This window comes from Poecilia formosa, unplaced genomic scaffold, assembly GCF_000485575.1.
Source record: "Poecilia formosa unplaced genomic scaffold, Poecilia_formosa-5.1.2 Scaffold79, whole genome shotgun sequence".
Classification (NCBI taxonomy): domain Eukaryota; kingdom Metazoa; phylum Chordata; class Actinopteri; order Cyprinodontiformes; family Poeciliidae; genus Poecilia; species Poecilia formosa.
The window spans coordinates 647646-666534 of record NW_006800018.1 but is presented as its reverse complement, the minus strand read 5'-3'; the positions used below and the strand labels follow the sequence as shown (position 1 = coordinate 666534).

The 18889-nt window shown below is 39.1% G+C and overlaps 1 protein-coding gene across 4 annotated transcripts in view; it reads right to left on the bottom strand.

Annotated features, from left to right (window-relative positions):
* Positions 1-6: 6 nt before the first annotated feature.
* The window catches only part of slc8a2a (solute carrier family 8 member 2a), a 25831-nt gene continuing 6948 nt past the window's right edge, over positions 7-18889 (bottom strand). Inside the window, exons 2-14 of one of the 4 annotated variants that reach the window (XM_016673603.1) lie at positions 11219-11637; positions 10934-11071; positions 10468-10695; positions 9105-9383; positions 7754-8188; positions 7219-7580; positions 5913-6016; positions 5444-5461; positions 4582-4694; positions 4373-4396; positions 3805-3904; positions 2964-3233; positions 7-2645 (exon numbers count right to left, since the gene is read on the bottom strand). In XM_016673603.1, the coding sequence (XP_016529089.1) occupies positions 2269-2645; positions 2964-3233; positions 3805-3904; positions 4373-4396; positions 4582-4694; positions 5444-5461; positions 5913-6016; positions 7219-7580; positions 7754-8188; positions 9105-9383; positions 10468-10695; positions 10934-11071; positions 11219-11569 (2799 nt within the window). In that variant the 5' untranslated portion in view covers positions 11570-11637 and the 3' untranslated portion in view covers positions 7-2268. The remainder of the gene's footprint in view (positions 2646-2963; positions 3234-3804; positions 3905-4372; positions 4397-4581; positions 4695-5443; positions 5462-5912; positions 6017-7218; positions 7581-7753; positions 8189-9104; positions 9384-10467; positions 10696-10933; positions 11072-11218; positions 11638-18889) is intronic. The other 3 variants (XM_007556455.2, XM_016673604.1, XM_007556456.2) reach the window with 3 other exon arrangements.

Sequence of the window (18889 nt, the reverse complement as noted above, 5' to 3'; positions counted from 1 at the left end):
TATCTATCTATCTATCTATCTATCTATCTATCTATCTATCTATCTATCTATCTGTTGCAGTTGCTTGTAATTTACACAAGATGGCGCCAGATTCCAGCTCATTTGCTGCTTGGTCAGCAGACATCTGTATCTCTGCAGTCATATTATAGACATTTCATTGAATCAGTTGCTACCAATAAATGGAGAGTTGAAGGGCAAATAAGTTGCTAAATATAAAACATATTATGGGTAAATAACCTATGATTATCAAAACAATTAAAAATATCATTGCTGCGGACAAAGATGATTTGAGAACAACCATGAAATAATTTCAGAATAAATTAACTTTTTATTTCCATCTTAGTTTTAATAAGTGTTTATAAATCAGTGGATATAAATCAGATCAGTGGATATGTAGTGACAGTCAGACTTTTACATGTATAAATCATATAAATCATTATTATTCTGCTCTGGGTCAACATTTATTTTATAGTTCTGAAATTGTAAATTAATTTACATGCATTTGTTTTTCTTGTCTTCACCCAGCTTTTAAATATTCTGCACATTTTTTTTATTTGTATGGTTGAGCGAAGGGTTGGTCAAACTGTTGTCGTCAGATGAAGGAAATAATTCAGGCTGAGGGTCACCAAGACTGGGACATTCATCCATATATTACTTAGGGTGTATGGATATATTTGAGCTTGTTTTCATATTCATGGCCTGTGTGGTTTAAGAAAAATCCACAATCAATTAAAACTTGGGCACCCAGTCCTTTTTTATTGTTTAATTTCTTTTGTAGAATTATTCCACCCTTGAAAAAAAAAATAGTTCAAATACATACTTTAAAGCTCAGTATTAATATGACATACATGATGAGTGAATGCAGATGTCTGAGTTTACAATCATAATTAAAAAAGTACACCCTCTATCATTTATAGGCTTTTAATGTATAATTGATGCAATGTGTAGCAAATAAAGTGAATTAGAAAACAAAACACTGGACTGTCCAGTGTTTTTGGAGTGGAAAGCCATAGACTTTAGAGGGTGTATTTTCTTTTTGCCATTTCTACAGGTACTTGTGTTCCCACCCTGACTGTGAAATGAAATACAGTTGCATGTATGAACCAAGTAGCTTATTAATGGTTGTGAGCAGCGTTAGAGTCTTGCAGCCTGAGAAAGTGATGAACTTCACATCTTTTAACTTTACCTGTAGTTGTTTACTTTCTTGTAGCCCCTGATTGAATCCAGTGAAATACATGTTGTGGAAATGTATCCCTCAAAGATCCAGTTCTTAATAAGGATCCGTTCAGAGTGATAAACTCTTCCAAACAGGCTGCCATCTGCATGAAATGAGTGAGTTTAATGGTTCAAACCCGATTTTCCTGTGCTATGTCTGTTCTCAGCTATTTCCCCACAGAGTCATTAGGAATGTTTCAAAACACAAGTACTACTGATCGGTCGTGATTAGATTCCCATCATGGATCAGTTAGGATGTTTTCTTTTGGCAAAAGCCTTGGACTTTTAATCAAGCCACTTCTCTTTGATTATCATTAGCTACGAAAGTTTCTCTTACAAAGTCATTGGTTTCTATCGTGCATAAGAATATTTGTAATTAAATTTGTCCCTGTCTACATGATTTGATTGTATTGACTGCACATAAATATTCCATGCGAACCTCTCTTCCCCCAAAAAACTTTTTCACTTCCACTTGACTTTTAAAGTCAAGAGAAAAATAAAATTTGGTCAGACTTAGAAAATGGATCTTCGAAAAAACAATTTCTTTCCGATTGCCTTTCAGGGCTTCCGTATATTTCTGTATATAAATTGGATGTTTATCTTGTAAAGTGCCTTGAAACAATGCTCATTGTTTGGATACAACGTAAATAATCTCACCTGCACTGAATTCATGCTCTGTGCAAACCACATTTTACACTTTACCAGAGTCCTTGGCTTTGTCCGTGTGAGTGGAGACAATCCCCAACTTTAAGTCTGGATGTGAATTATCAGCATTATTTTAATGATCAGAAATGTTTTAATGATCAGAAATATTTTAATGATCAGAGATATTTGTCTGCCTATACCCTTCATGTATAGTGCAGTTAACTATAATCTAATATATTTAAAATAAATGAATTTGTATTGTGACACAGAGTCCTACTGACTAGAACAGTCACACGTTGTGTATATGTTTTGAACCATGGCAGCAGGAGTCAAACGGTGAGGGTGATGGATTCCTATTGGTAGTTACTGTCACAGTTCTGTGTCTGTAAGTGTGACCTTATGACTCTCTTAGAATCCTTGTATATGGCAATAGGCCTCCAGGCTGGAGAAGAGGATGTACAGGAACCAGAGTCCGAAGAAGAGCAGCGAGGTGAGGGCCTTGGGAATCCTCGGACCGCCGAGTTCGCCTCCTATGGACGGCCTCCTGCGTAGCATCAGCACGCCCATGCTGAAGAACGCAAAAATAGTGAAGAGTGTGACCGAGAAGGCCAGGGAACCAGGGTCGACGCGGAAGACCTTCCCTTTCACTTCCCAGTACACCGCAGCCACGGACCAGGCCAGGCCAATGCCCAGAAACACGTTGACTGCGTTGCTTCCCGTCACGTTCCCCACGGATGCATCTGCATACTGGTCCTGAGTGGCGGCCACTTTACTGGCAAAGGTGTCTGAAAGGATGAAAAACATAGAGAAGTATTATTTAAAATTAGTTAATTTGGTTGTTTTTTTGCTTTTCAAGTGGAAAACAATTAAGAACAGGCATAAAAGATTGTTCAAAATATTACAATTATTTCCAAGTAGACTTTTGTTCTTATTTTTGTTGATTTGATTGGGGTATTTATTATTATTATTATTATTGTTATTATTATTATTATTATTGCTCCTCCTTTCTGTAACTGTGGCTTGTAACCTTTCAACAGAACCTCACTTCAGAAATGCTGGACTATCAGGTCAAGTAAAGTTTGCCAGAATGAGAGTGAATGTACCAGGAAGTGAAGTCCCCAGCGCCACAAAGACCACGGCAGTCACAGTGTCTCTGAGGCCAACAGTGCAGCCAAAATGCGACGCCAGGTCTCCGATGATGGCGGTTAGGAGGCCGATGACAGAGATGGACACAATGAAGCACGCCCAGCCGTTCCAGTACTCGGTGGGCGGGACAAAAGCAAATAAGATTTTCCAGAAAACGCAAAGTATGTGCATAAAATAGTCGAAGCAGTTGGGCGTTCTTTGCTCCTGTCCCTCCTCGTCATCATCACCTGTTTAAAGAAGACACAATGATGAAGCTGGGAGCAAATTAACCCTTACTAAAACAGAAAGTAGTAGTAGTTGTGGTCTGATGTATTGATAAAGTCCAAGTCTCCTCTACTAAATGTATGAATCATGGATACATATTTCAAAATGTTTCCCACACGTTTATGCTTTGAAAGTCGACTAAAAAAATCAATCCATTAGAAGGAAAATAAGAATTTGTAAAAGACAAGTTGCACAAGTAAACACATCCTGAAACTTAATACCGTTTTGAAGCACCTTTTGTTTCAATTATCCACAATTTTGTCACATTATAAAAACCTAGTATTTTAATTTGTGATTTTTTTTATGAACATCATTCAGTAGGTGATAGTTCACATTTTCTGTCAGGATACTAAAGTTAAACAGAATTTCAACACCAGTTAGCAGATGTCCTGGACACAAACAGTGAAACATTTAGTGAGGAAAACACTAAATATTTTACTGTTTTCCTCTATTCAAATGTGCATGGATGTATCGGTTAAATATAACCGATACATACACAAAACACAAAACACTTTAAGTTCAAACCTCACTGACCTGCGCTCACTGTGACTGCTTCAATGAACTGCTCTTTCCATGAGTGAGTCCCAATCACTTCTGCTAGATTTGTGTCCTGGAGGAGTTGATCCACAGTGTTCTGGCACCAGAAAGGAAACGGGTTAGGAAATATTAATCATAACTCACACTGAGGTGAAAGCAACAGATGAGCCTCCATTTCATCCTTTTGGGCCTACTAGTTATACAGTTAACATAAAAAGCTGAGCAAACATTAATAAATCTGCTCAATTTATGCTCTAAAGCGCACGCAGCACGCAGCACACAGCAGCAACGTACTGTGCAATCTCAATGAAACAGAATACAGCAGCCTTGCAAAAGTAGTAAGTGAACCTGTTCACATGTTGCCACAGTATTGTTCAATACACTTCATTTGGATTTTTTGTGACAAAAAGTAATGTGGTGTTGTGAAGAAAAATAAAACTGATTCATAGTTTTCAAACTTTACATATTCAGAGATTAAATTACGCTCATAATATGAATACTTTTGCAAGGCACTTTAGATAAAAGCATAAATTTATTCTGGCAACACAAACTGTAGGAACTGTACCTGGTCTATGACTCCATTGGGAGTCTGATGCATATGGAGAGAATCACATTGTTAATGAAGCAAGACAGGCTGTCCTACAAGACATTAAGCTTCACTTGGGTATTTTGTTGAGTACATGTCAGAATATTGCCCCAAGACATCTTAAAATATGTTATATATCTATGTAGTTAAATCTGGAGGAGAATAATCTTTTTCTACGAGGTGCACACCTTAAAATCACAGGCTTCTTGTATGATGACTTCTAGTCTGCTGTGCTCTCCTAGAATAGGTTTGCCCATCTCAGAAATCCTCCTGGCCTCTTCCTCCTCAGGAGTTGGGTTACCTTTTAGAGGGTACAGACGTTAATCTACTATTTCATTAATAAAACAAATGCACGTTAAACCTCTTTGTGCTGAAGCCTGAGGAACACAGCAAACAAAAACAATCCCACGTACTTGCACACACTCAGATGCGTAACACTGAAAGGCGCCTTTGCAGCATTAACTGGATTTCTAGGTTAATGTTGGAAGGATTGGGAGAGGCATCTTGTTTGACAGAATTTTTATTATAAACTTTGCTCGTGATTTTCAGAGGTAATTGAACCGCCTGAGATGAAAGGACTGTTTAGTGGACACAAGCACTTTAAAACCTGGCCACCAACAAGAACCGCCTTTTTTGAGGTTCCTTAAAAATGTTCTTGCCGAGATGACAGGTCTATCAAAAACAACAACAGCAACAATTTCCAGTTTGTTTAATTTTCAAGTAGAACCGTGTTCGAGTCGATGGCTAGATGCAATCTGCTGGGGTTCCTTAGGTAGAAACTTTTCAAGCTACTTTAAACAATGAACTGAGATTACTGTACTGTTTGATCATTAGAATTAACTGGAATGCATGTGTGACTGAATTGAAATTAGAGGCGATATTGTTGTGAATTGGCGCTACATAATTAAACGGAACTGGAATGTAACGTTGTTGATAGTTAAAGAGCAAACTGCTCTATCTGTGACCATCACAGTTTGACATTATAATACTTTTTAAAAGCTGCAAAGGCTCCCTTTAACACCCACATCAACTTGTCCCCCAAAATCTTACCCTGGTTCAGTAGCAGAGCTATGAAAGAAACAAACAATTACTCAATACATACTAGACATTGAAATAAAAAAAATAAAAAAATCTATATATATACATATTGTTTTGGATGCTCAATCCTAACAGTTCCAACTTTACTGCTACTCTACTACAAAATGACTATATTTTTCCCTCACAGTTCCTCCAGCATCCAATAGTGAGGTTACAGAAACAGTCACTACTTTCAAAAACGCTGCAGCACATGTTACACTGAAACAGAGTGATATTAAGTTACTGGCTCTGACGTGCGCAGGCAGCTCCACAAACGCACAGCTGAGCAGTGATCTTGGTGCTGCGTCAGTCTACTTACACCTTTTGTGTAAAAAGAAAAACCCGCCTGTCTGTCTGCTTCACAGGTTTTAAAACCACTTAAAGGCCACAGGTAGAAAATCACAGGTGACACGTATGAAAGTGAAACTGCTTGTAGACTCACCAGAAATTCCTCTCTTCAGCCACTTGGGGTCTTCAAGCACGACGAAGAAGTTTTCCTGCTTTTCGTACTCCTCCACATTTAAAATGCATATCTGTAATGTCTGACTAGAAATGTTCAAGAACACACAGATATTTCTTTCATTAAAAAGCTAATTAAATACTAGTGTGAACACGACAAGCAGTACGTGTCAGAAACGTGAACAAAGAATATAAAAACAGTTTTGTTCCAAATACGAGCCCACACTACCATACTTTCTCTTTAAAGAATCAACCTGTAGATGTAACAAAGACGTCCTTTACTATGTGTTCAGTTTATCCATGTACAAACACAGCTTATACAGCCTAAAAATTTAATGTGAAAAAGATCTGTCAGTTTACATGCGGCGACTGAAGTTTCCCCCAACTAATCAGAGTCAGGATTATCCGTAGGTGTCAAGTCATCGGGTAATTCTGTCTAATAGGACCTCCTACAGTGAAGGCTGATGACCCACAGCCTCCTTTCAGAAAGGCTCTAATGTCCCTTTCCTCTGAGCCCAAACCAGTTCAGATTCAAACGGAGATCCAAACGTGCTCAGTCTGTGCGTTATGTAGGACAAAAGGGAAACTATTTTATATGAATTATAAGACATAAACAGTGTTAACAGCCCAGCAACACTAAATATTTTCTAAAAGATAAGTTGAATAACCAAATAAATGTGTAAATATAAGTGCCAGTTAAAGAAGACAGGAATATGTGACTCTTCTTTAAATAAATAAATATGACAGAACTACAGCAGATAACTGGCTGGTTTATCTGTGCTCCCAGGGCTAACTGCAAACAACCAATCAGAGCCAGGAGGAGGGTCTTAGTGTGGTAACACTTTATTTGATAGGGTGTGCATAAGACTGACACAACACCGTCTTAAATGGCATAACATAGCCGTCATGAACATGAAGAAGTCTTTAAGAATGTTAATGACTGTTGTCATTCAGTAAATAATTACACTTTTAATGCAAAGTTGCTTTAAAAGTTGCACTAAAACTCAATTAAAAGTGCCAACTTTGCACTAAAGTGTCACCATCTACTAAATAAAGCAACTTTGGCTCTTTTAATGGCCTTTTAATGCAACTTTTAGCACAACTTTGCATTAAAGTGTAATTATTTACTGAATGACAACAGTCATTAACATTCTTAAAGACTTCTTCATGTTCATAACAGGTGTCATGTCAGTCTTATGAACACTTCTTCAAATAAAGTTTTACCCTTAATGCTGTCAATCACAATCTCGTGTGGCGCTGCTCAGCCCTGTCCACATACTGCGCCTCACCTTGTCTGTTCATTGGTGAATTCCACCTCCCCTCTGGCCTCCTCATAGTCCACTCCAGCCTTGGCACTACCATCCTCAGTATGGTACGGCACAGCTACTGTGCCCCTGGAGCCCGAGTTCCTCAACACGGTCACCGTCAGAACGCCGGTGCTCTCGCTCACTCGCAGCACCTGCTGCCCAAAGGTAAAGATCCCAGCATGGTCATCGTCCAGTATAGTGACTGTGGCCAGCAGAGGTTCCACCAGTCTGGCCTTGGGCGGAGAACCAGTCCCTTCGCTCCCTCCCTCCTCTAACCTCAGATTCTGAAGACGCACAAAGAAATGTTCATCCTCTTCAAAGATTTCATCATCCAAAATCCCCACCTGCAGAGAAAGCAGCGTCGATCCGTTACGTTTCCCTCTAGACGCCAAGTGATGATTTAAACACAAACACATCTGCAGGCCGACTGAGTTTAAGTCTAAGACTTTGACTAATGGTTTAAAAAGTTTCAGTGGAGAAGCAGGAAATACAAGAATAACTTAAGACATCTTTTCACCTTGATCTCTTTTCGGGTTTCCCCTGGTTTGAATGTCAGAGTTCCCTTGTTAAACTCATAGTCTGATCCAGCGTTGGCAGATCCGTTTTCTGTACAGTAGTCCACGTAGAAGGTGTTTTGGCCTGTGCCTCCATCGAGGACCACCCACAGGGTCACAGAGCCGCAGTTCTCCGTGCATTGGTACTGGACGCTTTCAAAACAGATATGCGAGCACGTCGCCTTGTCCGCATCCTGTCCCGGTGCGCGCCGCTTTTGATCTGCTGCGTGCTTCTTTAAGATGTTTCCAGCACCGATCATCCTCCGTGTTGCTTGGACACGATAAAAGGCACGACTCTTCTTCTGGTGGACCAGGGCAGAGTAGTTGGCCATCTCGATCAGCTGGTCCAGGTCTTTATCTGGATGCTTCTCCTTCAGATCTTTCAAGATGCGGACTACCTGTCCAAGGGAGGAAACAGGCTGTAAGTGAAAAACTGTAGCAGAAGAGATCTGGGAGCTTCCTGGAGTCAAGCAGAAAGACTTTAATAACTGTACTTGAAGCTCTACTATAACCTTCTAGTAATATTACCACCCACATGGTTGTATAAGAGCAAAATGAGAAGATTTACAATGCTGTGCTAAAGTATTGGCCTCCTTGTTGATTTGTTTTTTTGTTTTTTGGTGTGCTTATACTTTTCTGTCGCGTTTTAGATTTCAGATCATCAAGCTAACTTTGATGGCAGACATATGTCTCTCATATTTTACATGTTAACCCTTTCATGCATGAATTATGATCCTGTGTGTCAGACGTTTTCTCATTTTTTTAATTTTCTTAAGGAATAAAATAAAGTAGGAAACTTTTTTTTGTAAAAAAAGATATTTCTTTTCTTTTCTTTAGGTGTTCAATTGTAATTTTCTCCAAATACAAAGTTGTTATTTGAAAAATACATCAGTAGTATTGTTCTTTAGTGGTTATCTGATGTCACAATATTTTTTTTTACCTGCAAGAGTCGTCTACAGTAGAAGGAGGGACCGGGTCGGTTGCCATGCTTTTTTGTCTGTCGGCCATATTGGATTTAACAAAGATAATTTCTTGCATTTGCAGCTGATGGCCAGTAGTTGATTGTGTATTTTATGATGCATTAGTGTCCACGTCAGTGGTCATTTAAAACATAAAAATCCACAAGAAGCACAGGAACATGGCTTTTAGACAGCTGTCCACTGTAGTGACCGCTATGCATGAAAGAGTTAATAAGCTGTCTTTTACATTTTTCTCATGGCTCTAGCTACAACAAACAGAGCAAACTAGCATTTACTGAGACATAACACCATCCCAGTTTCAATCCTGCCTCTTTCCATGATCTACATGTCTTACCTCATCTTTGTTCTGGTCCAGCTCACTGCCTGTCTGCACGGACACCGTCACACTAGAGGAGTTTCCAGGCCCTGGACTGCCGTCTGACAGCTTTCCGTCCATGATGACATCAATGCCTTTGGGGGAATCGTCCCCCTCCATTTCCACCACAATCCCATGCCTCTTGTTGGCACGGTATCTCTTATGCATGTATTTGTAAAAGAGCAGGCGGCGGTCAGCGATCCAAGCCAACATCACACAGACGGGAAAATATAGCAGTGTTACTACAGCTTCCCAAACCTGGAGACACAGACAAGATTAGGTTATCTATGCTGTAAATGTATCGTACTTGTTCCTTATGTGAAGTCACATAATGTTTAACTGGGGATCGACAGGGTGGACTATTTACAAAGAAAAATCTAACTCAACTCCTGTGATAACTACAATTATTTAATTTGTTCATATAATGACATTTTGTGTATAAGTTAGTGGTCATTGCTCACATTTACAGTTATGACCTTAATGCATCCCCTTTTTTAGTTTTTTAAGCAGAGATTTTAAATTTGATATATTCTCACACCAAAAGACAATGGCTCTCTTCTACTGCTATTTATTTTCAATATTCTTTCAAATGATATCCAGGTTTATTTTATCTTTTACTTGTTTGTATGAGATGTACAAAAATTTTACTTTGACAACCAATAAAATATGTTAGTTCCCGGTGTTCAATATTATACTGAATTGAAAACAGGAAGTTAGTTATTGATTATTGATTGTCACTCAAAAAAGAAATCAGCCGATCCAACTTAAAAATAATTAGTTAATTTGTTAGTAACCAAATTAGATGTATCCAACTAAATATATTAAGTTTATTAAGATGCTACGTTAAACAAAATAAAATAAACTTAATTCAATTACATTGAACTAATTTTTTTTTAAATTGGAGTTCTCTTTTTTCATGTTTGTGTTTGAAAAATATATGTTACAAAAATTTAAGCATAAGGAAATGAATCATTTATATCAAATCCTGTAATGTTTTATAATTAGGTGTGTTGCTTTTGATGTGATTCTGTTCTGTCCTGATGTTCTGCTGCATCGAGACACAATATCACAATTTTGATGTCACTGTCCTGGGTTTTTATTGTAAGCGACAGGATCAACTGACTACCTATGAATAAAATTTCACTTGCTTTAAAAGTGCTCCCAAGTAGTCAGACGATCAAAGTCGATCAGATGTACAAAAAAAATTACTTTATAAAATCTTTTACTTTTAGTGAGTAAAATGTCTTTATTGGATATTTTGAGACTGCGTTTGAGAAGTTATTTGGTCCTGACTGCTGAATCTGGATTGCAGTTGAGGATAACGGGTAGAGTGGAGACCTACCTCAACAATCCCTGGGGAGATGACGGCCAGAATGAGGTAGAGCCAAATGTATGCAAAGATGCTCCAGAAAGCTGTGATAAAAAACACTCGCAGGTGTTTGATCTTGCGAGACTGTCCATCTGGAATTACTGACACACACAGACCAATTATCACAAGCATGTTAAAGGCCGCACTGCCCACTATGGTGCCTGGGCCGAGCTCCCCGGCATTGAAGTTGTGTCCACACACCTGTACAAGGGAAACAAGAGCAGAACGTTGCACTTTCTGAACCTTTACAGTTGGTGCAAATATCTTTTAATGTTTTACAATGAATTTCAAAAAGTAGGTCATCATAAGAGTCAACTTTTTAAAATCCAATTTATCTACATATTTGTTTAAATAACTAGAGAAAAAAAAATTTAAACTCTTTTTGCACTTTCACAGGCAGTGGTTTTTGCTTGTGTTTATAGCAGATGGAAGAGAGTACCTCAATAACAGAGAGCAGGATCTCTGGTGCAGAGGAGCCCAGGGCCATGAGTGTCAGGTTGGACACGGTTTCATTCCAGACCCGCACGGTTTTCACCGTGGTTTCCCCATCAGGTTTGGTAATGGTCACCTCCTTCTCCTGATTTGGTCGTTCCAGGATATAATATTCACATGAAACCCAGAGAAATCTGGTGAGTCATAGACACAATCACAGAGCACAAACTGGACGCTGTGCATAATGAGTCTGAGTTTAACAGGTTCTAAATATTAAAGAGAATGATGATACCTGAGATGTAATGACTTCTATGGATGCCATGAAGCGGTCTGCAATGATGGATACTCCAAGGAATATGTACATGAGAGAGAGGAAGTACACAATCGCCCTTCCTGCTTGTTCCCCAACTGGAGGGTTGAGAGGCTCCCAGACTGGCAGCAGGATGCCGGGTTTACACACCACGACACCTGTACATGTCCTCTTTTCAGACTCTGTGGAGTTGTCAGAGGACTCAGGTTGTTCAGGCGAAGACGCTCGCTCCAGGACTTGAGGCCTGATGGAAATGCAGGGGTGGCACAGGAGGAGGAGGAGGAAAAAGAAGACGAAGAAGAGTGCGCCGTGGTGAAAGGAGAGGAGTCCCATCGTATCCCTGAGTCAGATGGCACCTGGGGGGTCAGAGTTCACTGAGGGGGGGAGCAGCTGGGTTGGTCCTAGAGAAACAGAGACATGACAAAAGAGCTCAACAGTTTATCAGCACAACTGAAGACTGAATAAACTTTAAGGTTTAGTGAAATGTGAGATTCAGGTACTTTTTTCCCTTTTGGATCGGCCAAGGTCCAAATGTTGACGGCGTTCTATAAAGTGTAAGAAAATGTCATCTATGTTGTATTTATTCAGCTTAACCGTCTGATCCAGGTAAAAAGTAAATGAGTTCCAGGTCAGGATTGGACAAGTGGATAATTTTTTTTATCAAATCTGATTATGATTAAATTGAACCTAGAATCAAAAATAACACTTAATAAACAGTCTATTACGAATATGGTTATAAATTAACAACAAAGAAAAACCTTGGAAAACGATGAGTCTCATTTCAAAAAGAAGAGCAGAAGAAATTTCACCCCCTGTTAACCAGTGGGAGGTAAAGCTGGAGTGGTTGGTGATTAAACAGGCAGAGAGACTAATTCTGCAAAAACATCCATTATGTCTCTTTGGGACTCAACAGAAATGTGTCAGAAAAAGCAATCAAAAGACACACTCATGTTGATTCACTGTAGTCAGCGAGGAGAACTAGAGGTCAGCCAGGTTAGGAACCAGGTGCAAAAGAAATAAGGGCACAGACGTGTCACCTACAACAATCAGGATGCATTATGCAGCATTTCAAACACATATCTTTAGACTTTAATAAGTTTATATTACGGTGCACCAATTGCAGTTTTCTGGCTGATTACCAATCTTTAAGAAAACTGACTTGCCGATTCTAGTTTTGGCTGATACAGGGTGGCCCTACTTTTCTTTTTACTTTTTTTTTTTTTTTACTTTTTCGTACACTTTTCAAAGTGCATTGAAGCACACGGGGATCATTTCCAGCGCTTTCTGTAAAGAGTGAGTAAAGATTTTGGCATTTCAAGTTCTTTCTTTCTTTACGGAAGGCCGGCAGTAACACTATAGTAACGCGGGCTACTTTTTTGTGGGCCACCCTGTACCAAATTTTTTGTCGACTTTCTTGCTGAGATGGCAAAGGTGAGGTGACTATTGTTAACTGCAAGCGTGCAAACATGACCTGGTGGGCAGAACTGTCAGTCAAACCGCAACAGAGAACAGTGGTTGATTTTTAGACCTTTGCAGACAAAGCTAAATCGGTGGATGATATCGGCTTCAATAAGTATCGGCTTATCACCATTCTCCCAAAATTAAAAAAATCTGGGCCAATTTATTGGTGCATTCCTACTTTATATCTGTGTCTTTGACATTTCCAGTTCATCAGTGGGCTGCGAACAATTTCTCTGGTTGTAAAAAAAAACCACCTGGGGACCAGCAGCAGTGACAGCTGAACCACTGGTCTGGCCAACAATCTCCATAACGCTGTTTCAAGAGGGCCGTTTCCTTCCCCCTGTACCACAATAATAGTCACATTTTCCTGTTGTGACTAGGTCTGACAGTGAAAAAAATATCCCCTCTGTCATCTGCCATTGAATTGTGGTGTTGAAGAGCAAGTTTGTTTCTAGTTTTTGTATGCTACCATTGAAATGCCAGAGATTGTCTGTGTGTTTATTAGGCACACTGATGGTGACTGTAAGGTATGTTAAATGTGTTACAGAAAAATGCAGCACCTGTTTTTCAAAGCCGAACAGCAAAGACTTGAGCTGCTTAAGCCTCCGCAGTGCAGCATGCATCAGAGAGGCAGAGGAAAATCTCAGAACATGAGAGCAGGTCTGAAACCACAGTGTGATACATTTAAACACAATCCTTCTTCTTTTTTTGTTTCAGTTTAATTTAACTACAGTTTATTCACACATCAGCCATGAGATACAATACATATGTACAGTAAATATTATTACAAAGACTAAATGTTTGAAAGCGTCACCCCATGATAACTATTTAAAGATTCATTGGATTCACAAAGAAGAAACCGTTATAAGATACACTTATCTACACACGCGTTTCTCGGGGTACTATGAGCATAAGTAGCTTCAGTAAAAACATGGTGAGGACTCAGATCAACTTATAAGAGGGGCCCTTTAGATTGTTTTTCAACAGAAAATACAAAATTAAAGCTTGTGACAGTAAAGATGAACATGAGTGATTTATGACTTATGAAGGCACATCTGTTGCATTAACTGACCAGTCGTTAATGCAACGATGGGTCACAGTAACTAACCCATCGTTGATTAGATTGGCAAGGTTGTGGAAAACTACTAAAGAAGAATAACTAAAAAAGACTTCGCAAAAGTCCAAACACCCCCTTTATTCCATTTAGTCTCTGTATACTTACAAACATCTTTGTATTTTACTGTCATTGTAAATAGTACTTGGCAGTGCTGTACTTGTGTTGTACTTTAACAAGTCCAGAGGACTCCACAGCTCTTCACACTACACTCAGTCATTCACATGCTAATTGTAGCCACAGCTGCACCTGGAGCAATCTGACAGAAGTGAAGTTGCCGTGCACCTGCACCACCAGGCTCTCTGACCACCATCAAGGCGAGTGAAGTGTCTTGCCCAATGGCACAACGACACAGTCAGATGGAGCAGGAGCTCGAACCAACAACCCACCGATTACCGGACGAACTTGTACCACCATCGCCCCACGGTGACAGATCAACAAGCGTAGCAGAGGTTTAAAGTGAAAGGAAGTGGTTTTGAACATTACCAGATACATCTCAAACATAATGCTACCTTTTTGTGAAGTTCCAGAAAAAAAAACAACAACAACAACAACAACAAAAAAAACTAAAGAATTCAACAAACATGTCAGAGGTCTTCCACAAGTCTGGTTCATCGTGGTAAGAGATACTCTTTAACAACCATAAAACCAGATCTGTAGCTGAAAGTCTGAAAAGCTTGGGCACTAATGGGTCTTCCATTTGGACAATTACTCTACAAACAGATTAGTTTTAAAAAAGTCAAAGTTTTAAAATCAGGTTTACAAAGCCCTGATTTCAGCCCAATAGGAAAATTATGGGTGGAGATGAAAAGGTGTGTGTGAGCAAGCTAACTACAAACATGGCACAGTCACACTAGGCCTGTCAGCAGAATGGGACAAAATTGTAACAAAGTATTGTGAGAAGTTTGTGGAAGTAAATATTTAACCTAAATCACAGGCAGTTCTAACTACATGTTCATACAGCACAGCTGAAGACAAACACACCAGGCTCATCTATTCACTTCCAGCTGCTTGCCTGAACAATCACGGCTGACAACAAAAATTCATGATGCACATTTTAAACGTCTGTTACATGATAAATACAGAAGAAATATATCACATTAAATCACATTAAATGATAAACAATATGATAAATGCCAAACCCTATTCAGTATTCAGGAAAATCACAGTAAAACATTTTCAGTGTCCAAAGCTACGGCTTAGAGTATTTGATGCACAACAATGACAGCTGAGAAAGAGCGAGTCAGGGAAAAGATGGACTTATTGCACCTGATAACATCATTGCACTACTTAATAAAATTACCACTATAGTGTTATTTCCTAATGTTGCACAACCTTACTACGCTGAATATTGACATAATTCACCTTAAGAAAAAAATTGCTAATGAATACATTGATTTTTACTAGGTAAACAAATGTGTGAAGGGACTGGCAAAAGCATTCTTTAAATGCATAGAACATGCTGAATGGTTCAAACATTACACTAAACACAATCAGACTGAACATTATGGAGCAAGGCTGGTGGATCCTGGAAATGTTAATTAAACACAACGCTTGAAAGATTCCAGAGTTTTGCTGCAGAGCTGCAGTCTTTATTCCACCAGACCAAAGTGTGCATTGAAACAGATACTTAGGTTTTGCATCTTTGATGCAGCTCGAGCTCAGCTAGCTCATTATAGAGTTGTGATTCAGAAACACAGCCCAGAGGGCCTGCTGCATCGCATTTCACTTTCCAATGTCTGCTATGGTTACCACGGCCTCAGGCAGAGGGCCATTTTACACCTGCTGTACTGTAGTGGGTTGGGTCGTTCCCCATTAAAACCCAATAAAAGTTACACTTTGAAAACAATACAGCTCATAACCTAAGATAGGCATAGAGTAAAAATAGTTTTAAAAAGCAGATAAAATAAAAATAATTAAGTACAAAACTCATTTGAAGTATTATTAATGTGTTTGATATTGAAACAATCAACTTGTTTGTTGTTTTTTTCAGTTTAGTGAAAAACCACAAACAAATTTTAAAGAGGAAGTATTATATATTTGCCAGCCACATAGTACATACAGTATGTGAAGCATAATCAAGTAACTGTGTTAACTTCAGTTGTTATAAAAATCCTATATATATCAAATATGACTTAGAAATTTGACTTGGTAATTTAACACTTTGATTATTGGCCCTCTCTTTAAAAACTCCGGCTCTTTCTGAAACTCCGCCTTCAGGACGTCCTCACAACATGGCTCCTCTTTTAGCCCTTTAACAATGTTGATACTAGTGTTGCACTGAGAAGTGGCTCACATAATAAGCTCAGCAGATGCTCAGTTCCACCAGGTGTTTGCTAATTGCTGCTGGCTAGTCTGAAGGAGCTGAGTAGGGGAGTCGTTGGGGAGAGGCGCTCGATAATGTGGAAAATCGGAACCTTGGAAACCGCAGCTCCGAGGCGGCGATCGGCTCACCCAGGCATTTTGCACAGTTGAATGGTTGCCATGGAGATTCAGTGATTTCTCTAAATGCATGAAAGAATCAAGGCAACACTCCAAGTATGTTTTTGATGAGGGAGTAACATTATAACATGATGTAAAACTTATAAAAGCTGATTTTATATAAACTTTTGTAATCAAATGAAACCTGAACAACAAGGAAAATCTATTCACCACAGGCTTAATCATGTTACAGTAATCTTTACCATCAGAATGCTATTCTCAAACTCCACAGATGATCTTGGTATTTTATTAGACCTACAGGGGTAAAAAACAGATTTGTTTTGATAGATGACACCAGATTGGTCCTCAGAGATGACCAGCAGCAATCAGTAGGGCTCTGATGGAGAACAAGTGCGTGCTGATAAGATCCGGTACTGGAAGGGTTGGATGCATTATTGATAGATGCATTCATCTAAATACCGCAGGATATCTATTCCTTTTGTGTCACGTACAAGTACCTCGGTACATTTTTAGATGGTGGCCTTAACAGTTAGTTATTACATTAATACTCATCAGTTGGCTCTTTTTATGAGTTATTTGAGACTGCTCATCTAGACACATCAAACACAAATCAAATATTCTTTTTCTTTTGTTGTCATGGAGACAGATGTTTGTCACAAACTTCAATACTGCTAGTTCAGACTAAATATAAAACAATAAAAACTGGCCAATGTAAATTCTGATAAGTAAACAAATAAGAAATAAGACTCACTCTCTGCTTACAAGTGTTTCATGCCTGGGAGTCAGGGGTCGCTGGACGGTGATAGCTCTTTGGTCCACTTTTCCTCTTCATGCACAGAGAACAGAGAGCTCATCTCCCCTTACTGTCTCTGTCACAGCCACTGTCTGTCAGCACCGGCGATAAGTGATTGCCTGGTTTATCTTACACTGATAGGAGTGCCAGCAGAAAGGAGTTAGCACCTTTCACAGTTTAATATTTCCTTCCCGTACGCAGACACAGGGGTGCTGCGGGACGGGGGAGGTTACTTCACATGTTCAGATCACTCATCTGTAAAGGTCAGATAAATCATTCAGGTAATCAATAAAAGCAGCTCTATGCAGTCTAACTCACAGGAAGAATGGTGGGAAAACTCAACATCTTCTGGACACCGGATTAACATCTTTTTGTGGTTGTGCGTTTGACCGTAAATGCAGGCAGTGACATGTAGCATAGATCAACTTATTGTGTCAAGCTGCTCTACTTATAACATCAATGGATCAGCCATTACAGTCAGACCTGTAAAATATTGGCATGAATAAAATGACACATCTTCCAGAAAAATGGAGGGAAATATATTCTAGAACTTATTGCAATTTGCTTATATTTTCATAAATGCTGATAAATAATATACTTTGTTTAGATATCTAAATAAACTTCCAGGAACGTATTGAGAACATGCCACATGCTGGTAAACAAGAACAAACTGTATTTGATGAATGAATTGAATTCTACTGTAAGTTGTTTAACTTACTTCACCTTTTCAGCGTGTAATCTGTTCTCACATGTAATCCTATGCCATTCCGTGTATCCATTTCAAAGCATGTCAATCAAAGCCTGTGTCAGCACACTGATTGTAAGGTAACACACAATCGCATGCTTCTGAACAACTAAAACAGTCCCAATATTCAAATCATCAGTTTAAGTACTGCGAATATTCCTCTTGTGCTGCCACCGAAGCTCTGAGCAGTCAGGGCCATTATTCAGGTATTCTGGGGATGGGTCTCTGTGAATCAAGACTTTTTTAATTCTAAGTCCTGTTGGGTTCTATTCAGAGGTATCCAAAAGATTAGCAGGTAATCAAAAGCAGATGATTTTCGGCTTAACTTGCCCCTATTGGGAAATGGATGGACTGAAAATAGAAAATCTGTTCTTCTGACCAGTGAACGCATCACAAAGTAAGAGCTAAAAGGTTATCCTGACAACACTCTTCAGTGTGGAAGCTGTTAGAAGCTACAAGGTTTCCACAGTGATGCATTTTCTGTTCATTCAGACAACTATAATACAGAGCTAGCATTCGGTGGGGTGCTGACCACTGAATGCACCCTACCAGTGATACAGTGATCGTCAGTAGTCTGCGAGTTATTAATGTACCTAAGGTGTTTAAAATGGCTGAAAATGTGTTTTTGTTTTTTTTGTTGTTTTTCTTGACGTTCTTATGAAGAGTCACCCATCTAGTTAAAATACTTCAGCCTTAATTCACTCTGGGAGGAAATTGGTCCAATCAAGCCAAATTGCTAAAACACCTCAATTACAAGAACAACCTCTGATCGGTTTACAGCCAAATCTAGGCTATTAGACCGTCTCAGCCTTCCATTTTCTTTCTGTTTGCTGCCTAAGCAAAGAAAGGAAAAGGATCCGTCCCTTTAATAAATAACACAGGGCTTTGGCTCGCTACTGTTGGTCTGTCAATGAACCAGATGAATCAGAGTGTAAGATAATCCATCTGGCCACACAGGCAGACACACAGACAGAGTGTGACCACGCCAAATCAGTAACAAGGCATTAAATCTATCTGTTGGATCTTTTGTTGTCACAACTGAGTTTTCTGCATATTCTGAAATCTCAGTTTTACTTTGCCTCTTCGCTAAGGCTTTAT